This window comes from Lynx rufus, unplaced genomic scaffold, assembly GCF_022079265.1.
Source record: "Lynx rufus isolate CCGP_SWC_20201006 ecotype Redwood Valley unplaced genomic scaffold, mLynRuf1.p SCAF_13, whole genome shotgun sequence".
Taxonomy (NCBI): Eukaryota; Metazoa; Chordata; class Mammalia; order Carnivora; family Felidae; genus Lynx; species Lynx rufus.
This window is the reverse complement of record NW_025814827.1, coordinates 22941895-22964109: the sequence shown is the minus strand read 5'-3', so window position 1 is coordinate 22964109 and position 22215 is coordinate 22941895. Positions and strand designations below refer to the sequence as shown.

The following is a 22215-nucleotide window of genomic DNA, read 5'->3' as shown; positions in this document are numbered from 1 at the left end:
TCCCAAGGGATGCTGGGGCATATGTATGGGGGAAGAATTGAAAATAAACCCTAACAAAAATTTTTATAGCAGATTTGTTTATTTTATGGGTATGGGTGAAATTACTTTAGATGTATGATACGATTGAGTAAATGAGTAAGTGTGGGTGGGGGAGAGAAAAACAAAAATAGAGATGTTATGGGTGCCGGGTTCTCACTGTAGAGGAAGGGATATGCAATGTTTCATTGTGCTTTGTGGATATTGCTTTATTTTTATTTTTACTTATTTTTATTTATTTTTTTTTACAAATTGAAGGTTTATGGCAACCCTCATGGAGCAAGTGTATTGGTGCCATTTTTCCAACAGCATTTATTCTGTGTCTCTGTGTCACACTTTGGTAATTCTTAAAATATTTCAAACTTTTTCATTACATTTGTTATAGTGATCTGTGATCAGTGGTTATGACTTGCTAAACTTCAGATGATGGTTCACATGTTTTAGCAATAATGTATTGTTAATTAAGGTTTGCACCTTTTTTAGACATAATGCTATTTCACACTTAATAGGCTATAGTTGGGGCACCTGGGTGGATCAGTCAGTTGAGCATCTAACTCTTGATTTCAGCTCAGGTCATGATCCCAGGGCTGTGAGACCAAGCCTTGCATGGAGCACCATGCTGAGCATGGAGTCTGCTTAAGATTCTCTCTCTCTCTGTCTCTCTGTCTCTCTGTCTCTCTGTCTCTCTGTCTCTCTCTCTCTCTCTCTCTCTGTCTCTCCATCCCTCCCTCCCCCCTCTCCTTCTGCCCTTCTCCCCTGCTCATGCTCTATCTCTCAAATAAAATAAAAAGTATATTTAAAAAAATAAGCTATTGGGGCGCCTGGGTGGCTCAGTCGGTTAAGCGTCCGACTTCAGCTCAGGTCACTATCTCGCGGTCCGTGAGTTCGAGCCCTGCGTCGGGCTCTGGGCGGATGGCCCAGAGCCTGGAGCCTGCTTCCGATTCTGTGTCTCCCTCTCTCTCTGCTCCTCCCCCGTTCATGCTCTGTCTCTCTCTGTCTCAAAAATAAATAAACTTTAAAAAAATAAATAAATAAAATAAAATAAAAAATAAGCTACAGTGTAACATAAACATAACTTCTATATGCACTAGAAAACCAAATAATTCACTTGACTCACTTTATTGCAGTATCTGTCTTACTGCAGAGGTCTGAAACTGGACCCACAATATCTCCAAGGAATGCCTGTACAAATACGGAATGGGAAAAGGAAGAAAAAATCCTATGGGTATATATTGTAATTGGATGTGCAGGTATTGGTGTGAACTCGTGATTTAAAAAGTACATACATAAGCATGTTTATGTATACATGTATATAACATATGTATGAGTGTGTATGTACATTTGTGTGTGCGTGTAAATATACATGCATATATTTCCTGGATTTTTCTGAATGATCCCATAACAAAGTCACCCTAGCAGCCAAACCCCACACCTAGGACTTTTTGGTCGCTAATATCATTCCCCACCAAAATATACCAGGGCTCATGAAAATGGTAGATTCTAGGAGTAGAACAGGGTAGGTAATAGACGGGGTTGGTCCATCTTATTATAACACCAGAAAGTTAAAAAAAAAAATAGATGGAAGAATGTCCTGAGAACATAGAAGGCAGGTCAAAGGTGCTCCCACTGGTCAAGTCTGGGATAATTTGAGCACTGAAATAGGTGAGTACAGTAATGAATTATAAACCAGTGTGTGTGTGGGGGGGGGGGAAATGTCTGAAGCTACACCAGTAATAAATTGAAGGGAGCTCTTGCTCATGGAAGAAAGCTGAGAGCTGGCTGCTAAATATGGCAGGAATGCTGGAGATGGAATATCATTCTAAAAGCATTGTGAGGGGCGCCTGGGTGGCTCAGTCGGTTAAGCAGCCGACTTCAGCTCAGGTCATGATCTCGCAGTCCGTGAGTTCGAGCCCCACATCGGGCTCTGTGCTGACAGCTTGGAGCCTGCTTCGGATTCTGTGTCTCCCTCTCTCTGACCCTCCCCTGTTCATGCTCTGTCTCTCCCTGTCTCAAAAATCAATAAAACGTTAAAAAAATAAAAAAATAAAAGCATTGTGATAAACAATAGATCAGGCAAGAATCAGTAGAAGCCAAATCTATGGGGAATTTTTCAAACAAGGCTATTTGCATGACCTTAAAGTGTCTCTATACAGATTGCTTATTAGTTGTAAGAAAGAAAAAAAAAACACAACTGCAATTATACAGCGGAGAAACTTAGCAACAGCTTGGCTGGGTGATCAAAATAAACTCACCAGTTTGGTGAGGGACAGACAGACTTTGTGGCCTCGAGATGTGATCCTCTGAGAGGACACACTTCACTCATGCAGCTTTCTGGGTAAGAAAGCATCCCCTCAATCCAATCACGAGGAAATATCAAACAAAAAATAAAGTGGGGATTGTATGCTTCAAACATGTCAATGCTATAAAAGATGAAGTAAGGCTGTGGAATTGTTTCAGATTAAAGAAAAAAAAAAAGGAGATATGAGACAGCTCAGCCTGAGACTGGATTCTGTCTTGGAGGAGAACAATGCTATGAAGGACATTACTGGGTCAACTGACAAAAGTGAAGTGTAGCTGCATAAGGGAATAGCTGTGCTCTTGGAAATACACTCAGGTATTTAGGGGAAAGAGACCAGATGTTTATAACTTAACCTCAAATGGTTCATGGAAAAAAATTTCTGTGTGTGTGTATATGTGAGAGAGAGACAGACAGACACAGAGTGGGAGTATGAGTGCTTGAGCATGTGTGTACATTTAAGCAAGTGGGGTCAAATGTAAACAACTGGTCAGTGGGTTCTGCTAACAATTGGGAGAATGATTTATGGATGTTCTTGGTACCATTTTATTTTTGTACCTTTTAAAATTTGTGAAATAATTTCCAAAGAAAAAATTTTTAAATCAAGCTTTGGATAATATTTAATGGCACTGAAATATGTTCAATTTTAAATTCTCTATGAGCTCAATTTTGTGAAAATAAAAATTTTTAATGTATCTTTATTTTTGTACTTTTAAAAACCCAGAGGGAAACGAAACTATACCCAGGCATCATTCTGGATTATGGGATGGATAATTTGACTCTGTTGTATTGTTTATAATGTTTCATATTTTCCAAAATTTCTACATCCTGCATGTATTACCTTAATAATTACAAATTAAGTTTGAAGGAATAAAACAGATATTTAGTAAAGTTTTATGTATAATGTGGCTGACTGCTGTGTCATTCCTTAGTAATTAAAAAAACGAAGCCAAACAAAAACCCCTAAAATCACTGAATGTACAGTGATAGAAAAGGTTGTCAGAAAGTTTATATCAGTTATGATACTTTATTTAAAGTATAATAAAGTCATATAAATTTATGCTTACCCAATCAATTTATGGACCAACCCACGTGTCCAAAAATAGGGGATTGCTTAAATGACAGCATAGCTATAAAACACAAAATGTGTAATATTTTCTGACATAGAGTGCTCTAGGAGTAGAAGGAACTGTCTTTGCTTTTCTCTGTTGATCTCTGCTGTCCTGCAAATCATAAACACCTTATCTATTCACATCTGTTAAATGAATGAATGCTAGTCATGAGGTATTTGGGAGGGGGGAGGGATGATGGAATTATCAGGAATTTTTATTGTCTCCATTATTCTTTTATGTATTTTTGAATGTTCTACCATAAATGTAATAATATGGGAGTTTTTAATTTTAAAAGCTGTAAAATAGTTTGTATGTATCATCCCACTGAGAAAAGATTAGAAGAATATTCTTTAAAAGGGGGGTTATCTCTGTGTGGGGGGTGTTATAGGTGATTCTTGTCATCTTTTTTCTTCTTTTTTTATAAAGATTAATTTTTTTTTATTTTAGAGAGAGAGTGAGAGAACACAAGCAAGGGAGAGGGGCAGAGGGAGAGACAGAAAGAATCCCAAGCAGGCTCCCTGCCTGCATGGAGCCTGATGTGGGGCTCCATCCCACAACCCTGGGATCATGACCCAAGCCAAAATTAAGAGTTGGATACCCAACAGACTGAGCCACCCAGCCACCCCTCTTTCTTTTTTTCTTTAAAGATTTTATTTTTAAGCCATCTCCACACCCAGTGTGGGGCTTGAACTCACAACCCTCAGATCAGGAGTCACACGCTCCACCGACTGAGCCAGCCAGTCCACCCCTTGTCATCTTTTTTTCTTGAATAACATTTTCTTTTACAAAGAAGTTATTTTTTTAGAGCACTGGAATTAAAAATGAAATTATAAAACATTTAAATTATAAAAAGTTTACAAAATTATTTAAAAAATGAAATTATAAAAAATTATAAAAAGATAGAGGGTGCCTAGACATGGTAGGTATGCAACAAATAGTAAAAATGTTTACTAGGGTTATGCCATGACAAAACCAGGGTCTAAAATTAAATATATATACAGTACAATAATTAACTGATTAAAAACCTCTATCATTGTATTGAAGGCAGTGTTCTAAAATGATATAGTAGCTGCATCTGGGTGTTATATTACTTTAAAATAGGGAGGCTGGGTGGTAGATAGCATATATTTATATAAGCTCAAATTTTGAATAACTTTCCTATATTAATTTGTCTTTCATAAAAGAACTGGATTAAAGCACTTTAATGAAACACTTGATACCACTTTCAATATACCCAGAAGGGTGGTCACCCTCCTGGCGCTAGTCCTTAATTTCAGTGTTCAGATAATTGCACTGGGCAGTACCTTGCTGGGCATATAAATATATTTACAGGAAGGCAACTGTCAGTCAAAAGAGCAGAATAAAGGAAGCAAGAAGCATTCAATCTTTTTCCCAGAAAGTTATTTGGGAGAGGGAAGAGGTCCTTGATTATTTTAAAAGAGGGATACACATGCATGCACACACACATGCACAGGCATGTACATGCATGCTCACACAGTTGAAAAGCCATAGACTATCTCTAAAAGATACACAAGAAACTGGTAACAAGGGTTGTCTCTAGGGCAGGGGGATTGGGTACTGAGGGAATAGATTAGGAGGAGAACTTGGTTTTCTCTGTATACCTTTCTATGTTGTTTAACTTTTGTTAAGCAATTAATTAGAAGTTTGTGTATTTATTTTGAGAAAGAGTGCGCATGCATGCACACTTGAACAGGGGAGGAGCAGAGAGAGAGGCGGAGAGAGGATCCCGAGCAGACTTCACACTGTCAGCTCAGAGCCCAACGCATCTCGAGCTCATGAACCATGAGATCATGACCTGAGCCAAAATCAGGTCACTGAGGATGCTTAACCAACTGAGTTACCCAGGCGCCCCACCATGTTGTTTAACTTTTAAAACACAATGTGCACATAGAACATACTCAAAAATAAACATTAATTAAAAACAATTATTTAAAAAATTGGGGGCTTGTGGGGGAACAACTGTGTAAACTAGACTAGTTTTAGAAAAGCAAAATTTGCATTCTGGTGAAAGTGACAAAAACCAATACTTGCCAGTACCTGTCTGCCCTCCAATACACCTGTGCTTCTATACCCTCCTCTGTTGTCTTCACTTATAGACACAGGGCTCCTGACCAATTGTTACAGAGGATTACAGAGAGAGAGAGACAGAGAGAGAGAGACAGAGAGAGAGCGCGCGCGCGCGCGCGCGCGCGCGCGCGCCAGTGGGGGAGGGGCGGAGAGAGAGGGAGACACAGAATCTGAAGCAGGCTCCAAGCCCTGAGCTGTCAGTGCAGAGCCTGATGCAGAGCTCAAGTTCACCAACCGTGAGATCATGACCTGACCCAAAGTTGGACACTTAACTGACTGAGTCATCCTGGTGCCCCATGCTTTTGTTTCTTTACCAGCAGGAACAGATTTGGGCTAACCTTTGGCACTCGTTCTTCATGGTTCTTGTGTGCCCAATGGTAGGCAGCTGGTTGGAATGAAAGTACCTATCACTGCCCACCAACACTGGGAAATACAAACCAGACCTAAAGGACTGAACCTACAATCTTCACCTCACTAGCATGCTAACATCATGTCTTCCCCATTCAGTAACATGTTCCTGTGAGGACTACTTGATTTTACATCTCAAATCTGTGTGGAGGCCAGAGAGCCCACCTCTCTTAAGAATATGCTTGAGTGGGTGGGCTATTCTGAAATGTTGTATCTTTATATTTACATCAACACAGCCACCCTGTAAGGCTAATGGTGTATCCAAGCACCAGCATCCCAAACCAGAACCATAGGAGTCAGTTCCTCTCTCATTTTTGTTCTCCACGATGTCTTCTCTACTTTTGATATATCTCTCAAGTTTTGCCTACCCGTTTTCTCCACCTTTGCTGACAATGACATACAATCAGACCCTCATCATCTATTTCACTCCACCTCCCAGCTAGTTCCTTGCTATTGTTATTCTCCTACTATCTCACTCAAGTTTGCTTTCAAAAGCACACAGCTAACTTCATTCCACTATGTATTATATCTCTATCTGTCTACAAATATAAAACTATGGAACTATAGATTATTCCAGAAAAATGGTAAATAAAGGGGCAAAAATAAAAGTCATTTGCCTTAAACACTCCATATAAGTGTTCTAATTCTCAACCTGTAATTATATTAGAATCACCTGTGAAGCTTTTTAGCCAGCACCTATTTTCTCCCCACCTCTCCTCCACCAACCTAATTTGTTCCCTTAGAGGAATATAAAACCCTCTGCCCACTCCTCCCCAGCCTTGAAAACCACAGCCTTGGAGAACACTTTTGTTATTGATGGGAAGGTATTATGTCACTCAGCTGTGCCAGGGAAGAAACAAGCTTTTAGCTGTATAATAATTCAGATTCAAGACATCTGCAAAAACATTTCAGCCTGGGCCTCCGCGCATACTGCTGTTCCCTCTGCCTGGTAATCTCTTCCATTTCTGACCCAAGTCCTATTCATTTTCCAGATCTTCAAACTTGTCCTTTCATCACACCCCAAAGTTCTCTTGGCATGCGTGCAGACACACACACACACACACACACACACACACACACACACACACATACACATACACACACAAATCAAAAAGAAGGAAACGAACAGCTATTTGTCTCTCTTTCTCACTAGACTGTAAGTCCTAAGGGACAAGTTGGCTGAATATGCCATCCCCAGTACTGAGCACACGTGCTGTAGCTGGTGCTCAAATGAATGAAAAGCAAGTCTTTCTTTCCATTATCTAATAAAATTTCCTCTTTCACTTGTTTTTATTTTTAAGTTTTTATTCACATTCCAGTTAACATACATTGTAGTATTAGTTTCAGCTGTACAATAGTGATACAATACTTTCATATAACACCTGTTGCTCATCACAAGTGCCCTCCTTAATCCTCATCACGTATTTCACCCACCCCCCCTCCTCTGGTAACCATCAGTGTGTTCTCTACAGTTAAGAGTCTGTTTCTTGCTTTGTCTCTCTCTTTTTTCCCCCTTTGCTTATTTGTTTTGTTTCTTAAATTCCAAATATGAGTGAAATAATATGGTATTTTTGTCTTTCTCTCTCTGCCTTATTTCATTTAGCATAATACCCTCTAGCTCCAACCATGTCATTGCAAATGGCAAAATTTCATTCTTTTTTATGGCTGAGTAATGTTCCACTGTGAGTGTGTGCATGCGTGCATGTGTGTGTGGCATATATTCTTTATCCATTCATCAGTTGATGGACACTTGGGCTGATTCCATAATTCGGCTACTGTAGACAATGTTGCTCTAAGGCATCCTCTTTCACTTCTTGTGTCCTGTCCACAATTGGCAGAATATAATTTCTAAGAGGGTTGCCATTTAGTACATGGCTAGGAACAGGGTAAATGACCATAATGCTGTGAGATTTGTTTGGTCCAAGATGTTTGAGTTGGGAAACCAGAAAAAAATCAATCTTTTTCTTCCCCAATGTTAAAATTAAATAACATTTACATCCATGAACGATATGTATATTTAAGTTAGGAAGCCTAGTAACAAAATGAACATTTGTGAAGGCAGCATCCAACAAAAGAACTAAGACAGCAGTTGCATTGTAAAGCTACTTATCTTCTGACCTTCCCCTACTGGAGGTAACCACACTCTGGAATTTGAGTTTATTATTCACTTTTTCATTTTTTTTAAGTAGGCTTCATGTCCAGCATGGAGCCCAATGTGGGGCTTGAATTCACAACCCTGAGATCAAGACCTGAGCTGAGATTAAGAGTCAGATGCTTTAACTTACTGAACCATCCACGTACCCCTCTTTTTTTTTTAAATAGCTTCATCATATACTTATGCATCTCTAAACAATAAATTGTTCAGCATTGCTTGCTTTTGAGCTTTGTAAAGGTGATATTGTTCTTTTTTTAAATGTTTATTTATATTTAAGAGAGAGAGAGAGCAGGGGAGGGGCAGAGAGAGATGGAGACAGAATCTGAAGTAGGCTCAAGGCTCAGAGCTGTCAGCACAGAGCCTGATGCAGGGCTCCAACTCAGGAGCTGTGAGAACATGACCTAAATGAAGATGGATGCTTAACCGACTGAGCCACCTAGGTGCCCAAAAGTAGTAATGCTTTGATGTGATCTTCCATAGCTTTTTTCCCCTTAATTCAACATTGTTCCTAAGACTCAACTATGCTGCTGTATATAGCTGTAGCTATATATGGTGCAAAATATCATCGTAGTATACGACTGCATTAGATAAATATATCACAACTTATGCACTCTTTGTCAATGGACACTTGGATGTTTCTGACTTCTTTGCTCTTATAAACAGTGCTGCTACAGTCTTGTATACATCTCCAGGAGCATCTGGAGATGTGAGTTTACCTAGGGTATATACCAAAAAGTAAAATCACTGGATAGGTGTAGGTTCAGGTTTATAAGTCAATGCCAAATTATCTTTTGAAACAATGGTAACAATTTACATTCCTAACCAGCAGTGTATGAATTCCTGTTGATCCAAATCTTCACCAACAGCTTGTATTATTAGGAGACAGGAATCTCAAACTGCAGCATATTTGTGCCGGAAGGCAGCACTCCTGACTGGATAAGTTGTTTTCTCCTGACAGTTTGACAGGAGAGCCTGACCTGAGTCTTTGCCCAAGAGATGGGCCCCTGGGCCTTACACCTAATGTTGAATCCTGACTTTGGGACAGAGCACTAAGTAGAGACAAAAGACTTTGCTGTGGATACACAGTCATCCAGAAGGCAATCAGTCATAGAATGTGGGACCTGAAAGGACCCTACAGTCAATTCCTTCATTCTACATTTAAGGAGACTGAGGCCCCAGAAAGGGTAAATGACAAGTTCTCTGAGTTAATTAATGCAAGAACTTGTCTCTGAGGCTTTTGATTCTTAGTCCAGGGTTTTTAATTTTAATTTCTTTATTTGTTTTAGTAATGTAAGGTGGCATAAAATGATCTATTAAATTAAAAATAACTGTAAGTATCCAAATAAATGCCAATTTATTTTTTAAAGGTAGTTGTTTGACTTATGTGACTGATGAATTTACTAATTTTAGCTTCTCTGCTTATGAAGAAAACAGGGATAATATTGAATTCCACTGGGATAAATAGGGGGAAAATGCAATCTCCACAATTACAGTTGTCAGTATGTAAATTTGACTGTACTAAAAGACACCTATCTCCTGGGGAAAATAATCCTCAATTTTATTTATGTCTGACCATCTTCATCCTTGGATCATTTCATTCCCCCCCCCCCCCAGAAAATGCTAAACACTGCTTTATAAGTCACTTTTTGTGAGGAAGGCAAACTTCAAATTCAGTTTTTTCAATTCCTCTGTCTCTTATGAGCATTGATAATTAAGCTATCATAAGAGTCTGGGAGCTGTTTGTGAACATTATAGTAAGATAACCTCAGTAACTTGATGGTTTATAATATCAGATGGCTTTAATATTCAATAATTTATAATATCAGAATGCAGAAAAATACTGAAAAAGGCCAATTTGCAGCTGAGGTACTTAGCACCATTCAGAGTGTGCATAACAATCAAGCATGGCATGATCCCCTGCAGAGGAATCTGTCCTCTTGAATCAAAGCAGTACAAGTGCAACTAGGGAGACGGAGAAGGACTGCTTTACTAGGAAGGGTGCTTATGTGAAGGAAAGTGGCCTCAGAAGCCTTCAATGGATATGTTCATTCTGGAGCTGTTCACTTCAGGGAATTCCCTCACCAGCCCTCCCTTGGCTCATCTGCCTAGCTCCTCCCTACACTGAGAATCCATTTACCACTTAAAAATGTCTGCTGATTGGGGCGCCTGGGTGGCTCAGTTGGTTAAGCGTCGGACTTCGTCTAGGGTCATGATATTGGGGTTCAGGCCCCGTGTCAGGCTCTGCGTTGACAGCATGGAGCCTGCTTGGGATCCTCTCTCTCTGCCCCTCCCCCACTAGCACCCGCGCTCTCTCTGTAAAAATAAATAAATTAATTAATAAACTAATAAAATATCTTCCGGTTTAACAATGTCTGTAGGCTGGCAATAAAGGCTTCCTGTGAGATATCCTTTTTTTTTTTCTAATGTCAGGCTAAAACTCAGGAGGTGTTTATTATTTTGGGATGGGGGCTTGGAGAGAAAGAACACCAAGAAATTTTGCTAGGAATGCTAACCAAACTGCTGAGGTGCTCCTGGTTCAGGTTTTCCTCCTAGCAGTCATTTTAATCAGCACTTCCCCTATTTAATGAGCTTGTAGTGCCATTACATAATCACCCAGCTCGCTGGATTAATGATGAAAAGAGGAACTGATTTTTCCAGTTGCATCATTTGAAGTAAATGTTAACTTTCTTTCTGAGTCCTTAGTTAACCGCATTAGCGTGACAAATATGTCTTTGTCTAGCATAAGTAATTAGAATTTAATCACTTTAACTGCATCTTAATTATCCCAAATGAATTGAAAGGACATTTAATAGCAAAGATTAAATTGCCTTAATGAACGATTTTTGCGACTCCATCAATACTTGAATCGCGTTAGCCACTCCTCTCACGCACTTCACCTGCAGTGAACACGGGGGTCACTAGGTGGCGCGCTTCGCTCGTTTATTTATTTAATCCTTCTCCGCCACCACCTCCCCGCCCCACCCCCCCATCCCTCCCCACCCCCCTCCATTGATCTGTTTTAGAAGACAACAGGAAAGAAAGTGAAAAGCTCATAGTTTATTGTGTTCCTTTGATAACCTCTCTTTGGGACTATGAGATCATCACCAGATGCAAAAACGAAAGCAGTGATTTCAGAAACTGTCGATTCTGAGTACCCTATGGCACATGCAAAGGAAGATGAGAGACACACGGATAACTGGAAACACACAGTGTTTGAGGGAAGTTGTAAGTTGTCCTCTGGATGATTGCCAACTTATACACAGAGTCTTAGTTTCATTTATTATTTTTTAGTGCAGGGTCCTAAAATATGAGTAACAGTCAAGCTTGAAATAGCAAGACAGGTACTGATCTGAAGCAAAGAAATGTAATTGCTGTCCAAGTGCAGATCAGAACACCAATGCCTCAAAGTATAGGAGGATTGGGCCTTTGGGCCCTCCTCCAGGCATGAGTCCCAATGGACCAGTCCTACCCACAGAACACATCTAATGATTGATCTTGCCCATCAATAACTGTTTAAATGAACAAATGGATAGGGAGACTTGGGTTCCATGTCTAGCTTTCACACTGCCTTATATTCCCTCTGGCTGCTTCTTCAAAAGAGAGCAATAAAGAGTCTCACTTATAAGTCTTTGGTAAAAAAGCCATACGTTTCCATAAGTAACTTCCTTGAGAGTCTAGAGGAAATACACACTCTTCAATTTCAAGACCTTTATTATGCAGGCACTTTCCAGATGGGGTATTTATGACAGCAAATTAGACATCTCCACATTCTAGGTCCACTGACCTGGTGGATCTGTACTAGGCACAGGGTGGAGAGTAAGAGGGTTCTGGGCTTTGAGCTGGGAAAGCTGAGTTCAGGACATCAGTGCTTACCACAGGTAAATTATGTAACCTCAATGAACATGGAAATAGAGAAGATAATAGTAACTACTACTAAACTAGTGGCTCCCCAACTTTGCTGCTCATTAAAATTACCTTAGAGCTCTTAAAAATCCCAATGCCCAGGTCATGTCCTATACTAATTGCACCAGAATATCTAGGGTTTTAGCTAGGAATCATATCTGTAAAGATCCCTAAGTGATTCCAACATGTAGCAAGATTTGGGAGCCACTCAAATAGGCAGTGAATATTAAATAGGAACACCTATGCCCTCACACAGTACTTGACTAATAGAACATACACAACAGACATAAGCCCCTTCTTTATTAATTGCCATGACAAATTGGATGGGTAGTACTTCAGGGGTTGGTTCTGTTTAGCTGTTGGTTTACCAAATTGTCTCATCTAAAGGAGAAGAAAAATTCTAGAAGCTGTTTTCCAACTTGATAATGTAACACCTTTAGGAAGAATACAGTGTAGATGATTCTGTAGCAAGACTCAGTGATAAAACATAAATTCCTATGTCTATATCAAATCATCAGACTTTCTCAGAGAAAAGCAAATAGCATATGACTTGACTCAGATGAGGACTTTAAGATACAAAACAGGTGAACATAAGGGAAGGGAAGCAAAAATAATATAAAAACAGGGAGGGAGACAAAACATAAGAGACTCTTAAATATAGAGAACAAACAGAGGGTTGCTGGAAGGGTTGTGGGAGTGGGGATGGGCTAAATGTGTAAGGGGCTTAAGGAATCTACTCCTGAAATCATTGTTGCACCTATGCTAACTAACTTGGATGTAAATTATAAAAAATAAATAAATTATTAGGTAAAAGAAAAAAAAGAAGAAAAAAAAGAAAAAATATTATAATGAAGCAGAAAAAAATAATCAGACTGTCTTGTGATTGGTGTAGTCATGTAATCCAATCTTATCACTTCAAGAGGAAATTAAGCTTCACTAGTATTAACATACTTGTCACAAAATAAAAACCTGTGCATATCTATTGATAGAAGACAGGAATTTATGATTGTGCACTAAATTCATACCTATTAGAAATCAGGTTTTTTTTTAACTGAACTCTATGAAACTGACACTTTTCATGGAGAAATAATGTGGCTTTCTTCTCCCAAAGGTGGTTATTCATCTTACTTAAGTAGAGACATGATGAAAATAGTATTTAATGAATGCTTTTATCCAGAATGATGAGAAATCTATTCTCTAACTACCATTACTTCAATAAGACCTCCTTCTATTGCTACCCTAGGCTGGGGACCATTCAATTTTAGCAAGAGTGTGGAGATTCTGCTGTTTTAACTGAAATGAAACTAGGCATTTCTCATCCAATCCATGATGGCTCCTTGGTTGATTTAAAACATTAAGCTGGTGTTTAACTATTCCAATATGTGGAGTTTACAAAGAGCACTGAGCACTATTACTTGGAGGACAAGGCTTCTAGCTATGGATTTTGAGGAGCAAGACAAAAACAACCTCTTTTTAAATTACCCACCTCCATCAGGCTTGAGGATTTTCTTTCTTACAAGGAAATCAAGAATAAATTTTACTGATATACCCTGTAAGAGCTATTTCCTCTGAGAACTTTGGGTAGCAATGACTGTTTGATTAGCTGAATTTCCCATGAATGTGGAAATGATGACATCAAAACAGCTCATGTAACAACCTTCTTAAGGACCTCGTAGATTAGAGATGACTATAGATTTTCCCCAGCACGGATCAAAGGGACTGAATTGAACGTTTTAGCTTAATGATCCAACCCCTGTCACACCCATAGGGACTCGAATTCTGATTTTGTAAGCGGGTGTGCACGTGTACTCAGACACACACAGAAAGCTGCCGGGGAGGGACGAAAAGATCAATCACCGGCTTGACGAGGACAGGTTTGATCTTTTTGATTACTTGACTGTGCCAGTGTATATTCCTGGCAGGGCCTCAAGATTTCTCATAAACTTCAGAATATTAGCTGTTAGTTTTCACTTCCTTACTACAACTCTTCAAAGGCATCCTACCCACTTTCCAGCAGCAAAGAGAAACTGGAACAGGCTAGCCAGGCGGGCCCTGTCCAGGGTCCTGACGCCGCACCAAGACTCCAGGCCGGTCGGCCTCTGTAGGCCCTTTCACCCACCCTACACTAGGGGAAACAAAGACCTCCAAGCTCAAAGCCTCAGGGCTGCCTCCAGACTCCCGTCAGTTAGCTAGAAGGGGAAACAACAAAACAAAGGAACCACTAATCCACACATCCAGTACTGCATCTCCCAGCCCCAGCCTCCTACTCCACACCACCGGGGTCACCTGCTTTCCTCAAACAAAAACATGCCAGCAAAAGTATAATTTGGATAGAAAATCCAAATGTGAATTTTGTTTCGAGAGGTCAGAGTTGGGGTGCACTTTGGGGGGCATGGCAATTTTGTCTCATTAGTGGAGTAACACCCAGACATTGTCAGGAGCCAAGATAGATCTACTATGTATCCCTTTCTTCCTCCTTCACACCCTTTTCCTATCAAAAAATAATTACTGTTTTGCAAATCACTAGGATAACGATGTTCTAAAAACAAAGCCATGGCAAGTATCCCTTTCCTCTCCGCAGCATGTTGAACCACTGGAGGCTTGCTTGGTGGCCGGCTGCAGCAGCCTGCAGGGGGCGTATGCAGCTATCACCGCACACAACCCATCAGGCCACCTGGGGAAGCTGAGCCCAGTGGAGGGCATCTGGGAGGGCAGGATTCCAGCTCTGCACAGGGCAGTGAGGCTCAATGCTTGAAGGTAAAGAAAGATGCGGCCTGGGCTCCGAGTTGCTTTGTTGTTACAAACAGGTATTGTTGGCACAGTCTGTCCCAAGTGCCAGTAGCAAAACAGCTATGACAGGGTCTGTCTCTCTAGTGACCACTACATCCCTGGGGCCAGCAGATCACTCTGGCTGATCCTGATCATCCTTTGGGCACTTCCAAGGCTCTGGGGCTGCACCTGCTGGTGGGACAGCCAGCTGCCATCAGAATGGGGTTATCTGTCTCAAGCAGCCATCCTGCAGGTGCTAACACTAGGGTTACAGACAATAACCACCAGGCTTCCTCAAGCCTCAATAACAGGTATTCCTATACCAGTCAAATAGTTGGCTCCAATCTTCACCGTATGCACACTTTTTTTTTTAATATATGAAATTTATTGTCAAATTGGTTTCCATACAACACCCAGTGCTCATCCCAAAAGGGATCCCTCCTCAATACCCATCACCCACCCTCCCCTCCCTCCCACCCCCCATCAACCCTCAGTTTGTTCTCAGCTTTTTTTTTTTTTTAATTTTTTTTTCAACGTTTATTTATTTTTGGGACAGAGAGAGACAGAGCATGAACGGGGGAGGGGCAGAGAGAGAGGGAGACACAGAATCAGAAACAGGCTCCAGGCTCTGAGCCATCAACCCAGAGCCCGACGCGGGTCTCGAACTCACGGACCGCGAGATCGTGACCTGGCTGAAGTCGGACGCTTAACCGACTGCGCCACCCAGGCGCCCCTTGTTCTCAGCTTTTAAGAGTCTCTTATGCTTTGGCTCTCTCCCACTCTAACCTCTTTTTTTTTTTTTTTTTCCTTCCCCTCCCCCATGGGTTTCTGTTAAGTTTCTCAGGATCCACATAAGAGTGAAACCATATGGTATCTGTCTTTCTCTGTATGGCTTATTTCATTTAGCATCACACTCTCCAGTTCCATCCACGTTGCTACAAAAGGCCATATTTCATTTTTTCTCATTGCCACGTAGTATTCCATTGTGTATATAAACCACAATTTCTTTATCCATTCATCAGTTGATGGACATTTAGGCTCTTCCCATAATTTGGCTATTGTTGAGAGTGCTGCTATGAACATTGGGGTACAAGTGCCCCTATGCATCAGTACTCCTGTATCCCTTGGATAAATTCCTAGCAGTGCTATTGCTGGATCATAGGGTAGGTCTATTTTTAATTTTCTGAGGAACCTCCACACTGCTTTCCAGAGCGGCTGCACCAATTTGCATTCCCACCAACAGTGTATGCACACTTTTTAACACCAAGTGTTCCTTCCTCTCTTCACTGGCATCTGTGCTCCCTAGTGGGGACTATAAGAAGGATCCCACAACCTCAAGGGATCAGGTACAGGCTGAGAGAAAGGCCCATGCAGAGCTTTTTGGTGACTGTCCCTAAGGATGAGAACTTTTGGATTCCTGCTGGGCTGGTGTGGGCGGGGGGGGGGGGGGGGGGGGGGGGTCGACAGTCAACTCCTTGAGCACATGGCACATGGCCACTATTCACCCTGAGGGAATGGGGGTTCTTTGAGACTCCTCTGGTCTCCTCCTGACAACTGGCTGCCCCACCATTGCATGTTGGGAGAAGGTGCTCCCTTCTCCTCCACCACTGCCCCTCCTCCCCAGTCCCACTGGCTCCTGGGCTGCTAGGAAGATGCGGCTGGCCGCGCCCGCAGGCCCTTTGTTTGAATTGCAGTGGACTGGGAGAAGCTGCACCAATGTGAGAAGTGGGGCTTAAGAGAACCAGTCCATTTGGTACCTTCTCCTATTTTGGGGCCCAGGAACTCTTCCAGTTCCTATGTCCCCATATGCCCAGTCCTAGTTTTTCTCCTGGCCTGGGAGTCTTTGAGATTTGGGTAAGTGAGGTTCCCAAGGCCCAGCATTTCACTCCTTCTTGGCTCACTTGGCCCAGGGATGTGAGGGGACAGTTGAAATGTCACCCACTGGGATAAATATTAACAAAAAGCAAATGGACTTGCAAGGAGGCCAGTTATCAATCAACCAGACCACAAGGCCACTTATGGCAAACACAGTCCAGGTTGGTCCCGGTGAGACTTTCTCATGGCCACTTCCTGGCTGAACATTCTCCCTTACACACATACCCCCAGACTCAGGCTCTCCTCCAGGTCTTTCTGTGGCCAATTCTGGACAAGAAGGGGGTGCCGTCCCAGATGCAGGAGATCTGGAAGGCTCCCTGGCTGGCATTGTTTGGAGGTTCCCTTCTTTCAGGTACCCCACGGTCAAAGGGGCCTGGCACCCATCCCTGCCTGAGCCTGGGGCCTCTGGGCTTTGCTTCCTGGGTCCATGGTGCTGTACCCTCGGGTAGTGCACATTCCAGCCTCTTCCTAGGCTGACAGCTCCTCTAGTGTGGCCAAAGCCTTCCGGAATCCTTAATTGGAAACTAATCTCAGGGTCTTAATAGGCGCCCACCCACCCATACAGTCCAGCCCACCCACGCCTACTGAGGATGAGAAGCAGCAGTGTACTTTAATGGGGCAGCAGCAAGTATTAGGTTGAAGGAACACATATTGATTTTTTAAAGGTACTTAATTTGGTGAGAATTTCCTCCTGTCTCCCATCTTCCACCAAGCCAGTGTAATATTGTAAGGAGAAAGCACCTCCCCAAACACACTGCCACGAGTGGAGGTTTTACACTTGATCTTAGCCAAAAGGCCGAGCACCAGTGTAGGTTTTGACCCTCCGCAACAGGCTTCGTGGAGCCTGGGCACCCGGAAGAGGATGGAGAAGCCACTCATCGAAAAAAAAACCACCCAGCAGGATAGGGACGACGTTGAGGGTCTTTAGTGCAACAGCGAGTCAAACTGCAAGGGGCATCTCTGTGCGTGGAGGCTGATGATGGCGGTAATGTCCCCAGCCTCGACCAAAGTGTCCTGCAATGCATTTAAATCTGCACTTGGGGCCTACTAGAGATTATTTGGAGACTTCAGGAAAAGGCCTCACGCCCTCCTCACCCCACCCGGGAAATGCAAATGTTAAAGGAATGGCTCTTTGTTCTTCGGTGACTTTAAAATAGGTCGTGGTTCCTGCAATATAATGGGATTGTTCCCGGTTGGGGTCACTCTGCAAGCGTCCCCATCCCAGCCTTTTCAACACCTTCAGTTAAGTTAAAGAAAGAAAATTAAACATTCAGCGCTCCATCCGGGCCCTAAGATATGGATTCCACTTGGGGTTGGGCACCAAAGCTTGTCCTGACACAGTATCCGATTTTCCTTTCTTTAAAAATTTTTCCCCCCAAGAAAAGGCCACGTGCCTGGGCCGAGCTTAACTCGCCTTTGGCTGCTGGGTGCCAGACCGTTGCCCCTTAGATAACTTTCTGGGTCCGGTGAGGCTGGCCCAACCTTCCCACATGACGGCCCCAGTACTCGTGCTACTCCCTCAACAGCACTGCGGCGCCCACGCGTGTAGGTCAGAGGGCGCTCGCGCAGATCACGGTACTAAGTCGGGTTTCCAGGGCTGGGGGTCATCTCTGAGCAGAACCTGTCAGTCTGATTTTCCAGGATGCGACGGGGGGGGGGGGGGGGCGCAGAAGGGAAAGGCGGTCACTGACGTCTCGAGCAAGCACCTTCACCAGGCTGGGGATGGTGGGTGAGTACCAAGCTTCCCTGAGGGGATCCCTCTTCATTTCCACCCCGTTCCTCCATTTCCTCTGCCCCACAGGCGGGCCTGTGAGAGCACTGCTGGTTAAAAGGTCCTCAAGCCGGAGTACCAGGCTGACGCAGGCGTGTGAAAAGGCACTGACTACTTTGGGCTCCTGCAGAGGCAGAGCAAGTCAGGGAGAAGGGTAGCTGTTTCTCCCGCTCCTTGTGGAACTTCAGCTGCCCTACGGTCTTGGTCAGCTCACACGGGTGGGAGGCGATATGGTGTATGCACACAGGGATAGGGAATGGATTCGCGGGAACCCCGGAGGGCACCTTGTCAATCTCTCTCTCCTAACCTTCCTGTCCTGTCCTGTCCCCCCCTCTCCTGACTTCCAGGCGCAAGCTGTAATAGCCTGCGCGGGGACATTGCTTGGAACCAGGAGCGCAGGGCTGGGCTGGAAAAACTGGCGGGGCACAGGCTCCGCCAGTGCTGAGGACCGCTGAGAGGCCAGGAGCGCCCAGACCCTAGGAGTGCTTTGGGTAGCATCCGGCTCCCGCCGCAGGCTCACTGGCACGCCGGCACCTGCCTCCCTCTAGCTTCTCATTGGCCCGTACGAGGTGGGGGAGGGGGCTCTGGCCTCTCGCTTTGATTTTAGACTGTGAAACGCCTCAGTGCCCCCGGCTCTGAGCGGATTGACTGTCTCTCATTCTCCAGGGACGAATTAATGGAGAACGATCAGTTAATTAACAAACCCTCATTCCGGCTTTTACCTTTCTCTTCGCCAGGACTCAGGCCAGGGCACCAGGCTGAGATTGGGGCGGGGGGAGTAGCACGGACCCAGGAGTCAATCAAGTCTGCCGGTCTCATCAAACCGTGTCCGCCCTCGGTTGCCCTTGGCTCTACATCCCCGTGTGTCCTCTGCCCTCCGGGGTCGCCGAATCCGCTTGAAATCTCCAGTGTGATTCAGCCTAGGCTAAGCTGTCCCCTCAGCCTGCTTCCAGGAGCTTTCCTTGAACCTTGGCTTTGAGAAACTGAGAAAGCTAGGCGCTGTCTGTGCAGAGCCGAGGAGACATTCCTGCTCAACTCAGAAACACCGGGCCTCCGGGTTTCGCGCCTGGGAGACCTCTGCTCGCAGACTTGGGGGTCATGTCCACACTTTCACCCCCTTGCATGGGATTCACTCGAAACACCAAGCAGAGGAAACAAACAAACAAAACAACAAAAATGAAATGCGAAGTCGTAAACTAGCCGGCAGCAAAGGCGGTCCGTGGGCTCAGCTGTAAGCTCCCTAGCTGCTCCGCCCGCACTCACCCTTACCTCGGCACCATCTGCCTTCCTTTCCCTTCCACAGCCGGTTACTAGGGTAGAGTGCGTGCTCTTAACACAGCGTCGGCGCCAAACACACCCTCCGTCGGCTTCAGAACCTTTACCCAAACTCTCAGAGTGCGCTCCCCATCCCTCCCACCCCTGCCTCGCGCCAATAGAGTAAGCTCCGGAGGGGGTCACCGCCGTAAGTTCAGCCAAACGTGGGCGGGCAGCTGCTGCACACTCCTACCCAACACCCGGGCGTGTGCCAGGAGTACTGCCTGGCAGAATCTGCGCGCAGTTCCACGCACTCGTCGCCTTCCTCTTCCCAAACCCGGAGCGTCCAACTGATAAGCGACGCACAGACGTATCCAGCCAGGTGCCAGGGTCTCCCTTCGCCTCCGGCGGTGAGCGCTTCCAGCACTGTCTCCCAGCACAAATGCGTCCCGTCCCCGCAGTCGCCCAGGCGGTACCGCTCAGCTCCCGGAGCCTACCACAGCCCAATGCACTGAGTCCTGGAGGAGGCGGTCTGCACCTGGGAGCCGTGTGCTGGCTCTCCCAGGCCCAGGGGAACCCCTCTCCCTTCTGGGGGGGAAAGGAGAATGGGATGAAGCGTGCCCAACCCTCTCTTTTCCCTCCCTTCTTCGGCCCCTTCAGCTTCCCCAACCTCTGATCTCCCCCACGCGCCCAGCTCCTTGGCCGGCTCACCTGCCAAGCGGAGCGCAGACATGCGCTGGAACTCGGGCTCCTGCAGCCACTTCCACATCCTCCTGAAGGTCTCCCGTCCGGACTTGAGTTTGCTCCAGGGTTTGGGGTTGCGCAGCAGGTCCGAGAGGGTCCCTTGGGAGCGGCAGAGCACCCTCTGCGCGAAGATGGCCTGTGGGATGCTATAGCGCTTGAGCTCGGTGGTGATACGCTGCGCCACCTCTTTGGTATTGATCTCTTCCATCTGCCCTGAATTACTTCCATTGCTGACCTGTGCGCCGGTCACCGAAGGGTTGGGTTCCCGGGCCGTGCCCAGGAGCTGCCCGTGGCCCTGGGCGTTCAGGTGGGCGTGAGGGTGGTGCGGAGGAAGGCCGTTGATGGGCACCATGCCAGCCGAGGTGGGCGTGAGGTGCTGCTCCCCGTGACGGCCGAGCATGGCCGGGTGGTGGGCTTCGAAGCCGTTGGGGGTGAGCATCTTGTCAGTCGGCATAGCGGCGCCCGGGTGGGCATAGTGAGGGAGCCCTTGCTGGGAGTTGTGGATGCCGCCGAGCCCGGAGCTGGAGAGGGGCGAGAGGCTCTGGCCCATGCCGGCCACGTCCTTGTGGTAGGGGGTATAGAGGTTATTCATGGAGGCCAGCCCGCGCTCGTCCCGCATGAGCGTGAAGCTACCGCTCACGTTGCCCGCCAGGCGCTGGTGGTGGTGCGGGTGGTGGTGGTGATGGTGGTGGTGGTGATGGTGGGGGAACTTGTCCGAGACGGTGGAGATGGGCGGCAGCGGCTGCAGAGGGGTTAAGGTGGTGTAGGTGGTGGGCATGCTCATACCTGGGGGAGTCTCGCAGGCCATGGTCATAGTGGGGTGCAGGGGGCCGGCCAGGCTGTGCTCGGGGGCCCGGTGGTGGTGGTGGTAATCGCCGCCGCCGCCGCCGCCGTCCAGCAAGGACGCCATGCCCATGGAACGAGGGTGCGCGGGGGGCAAGTGGCTGCCACGGTGCGCCACGGAGCTTCGCGCGTGGGGACTGCCGCCCAGGAGGTCGGCAGGAGCGGGCACTGGCTCATGGCTCACCCCGTGCAGCTCGCCGATCGCCTCCATGGTCAACTGCGCGTTCATCGTGATCCGGGCGAGCGGGCGGCGGACACAACATCGATGAGGCCGGGCAAAGGCGGCGAAGGGCGCACGCAGTCCGGTCTTCACATCGGCTGCCGGCGACTGTTGCCTGCCTGCCTTCCTTCCTCTCACTGTGGGGCTCTGTCTCCCTCTCTGAGTGTCTCGCCTTCCCTCTTGCCCCCACCTTCCCCTCTGCGTCCTCGGCTTTTTTTTAAATATTAATTTCCAAAAAGGATCCGTGCCGTTGGGCGAGCGCGGAGCCCCCAGCCCGCCCGCCCCTGGCCCCCTCTCGCCCTTTCCTTCTTAGAATTCTGAGGCCCCCGGCTCCCCTGACGCAGCCCGCGCGTCTTCGGCGGCTGCTTTTTGCCCGCGCCGCTGGCCAGCTCCAGCCATGGCTCGGTTACTGTTGCAGACTCTGTGGCCGCGGTTCCGCCGCCGCTGCCGCCGCCGCCGCCGCCGCCGCCGCCGCGGCCCGCCCTCACGCCCGCCGGGCTCTGCGCGCAGGCGCGCGGCTCGGCCCCGCCCCCTCGGCCACCGCGCGGTAGGCCCGTGACGTCCCCATACAAATGATGGAAGGGGGGCTCCGCGCCTTAACAGCAGCTCTGGGTGGCCCTGGAAAGGCGCGCACGTGTGAAGGCCTGGCGTGGACCGCGACCTGGGGAGGCCAACGCAACCGCTGGAGACTTGCACCCCTCTCGGCTCTCTGGCTGGGGTGCGCTTTCACCCAGCAACGTT

General features: G+C 45.9%; 1 protein-coding gene across 1 annotated transcript in view; it reads right to left on the bottom strand.

The window, feature by feature from the left end:
* The window catches only part of ONECUT1 (one cut homeobox 1), a 39232-nt gene extending 17749 nt beyond the window's left edge, over positions 1-21483 (bottom strand). The window contains exon 1 of the mRNA XM_047074646.1: positions 20379-21483. Within this exon, the coding sequence (XP_046930602.1) occupies positions 20379-21483 (1105 nt within the window). The remainder of the gene's footprint in view (positions 1-20378) is intronic.
* Between the last annotated feature and the right edge of the window lie 732 nt (positions 21484-22215).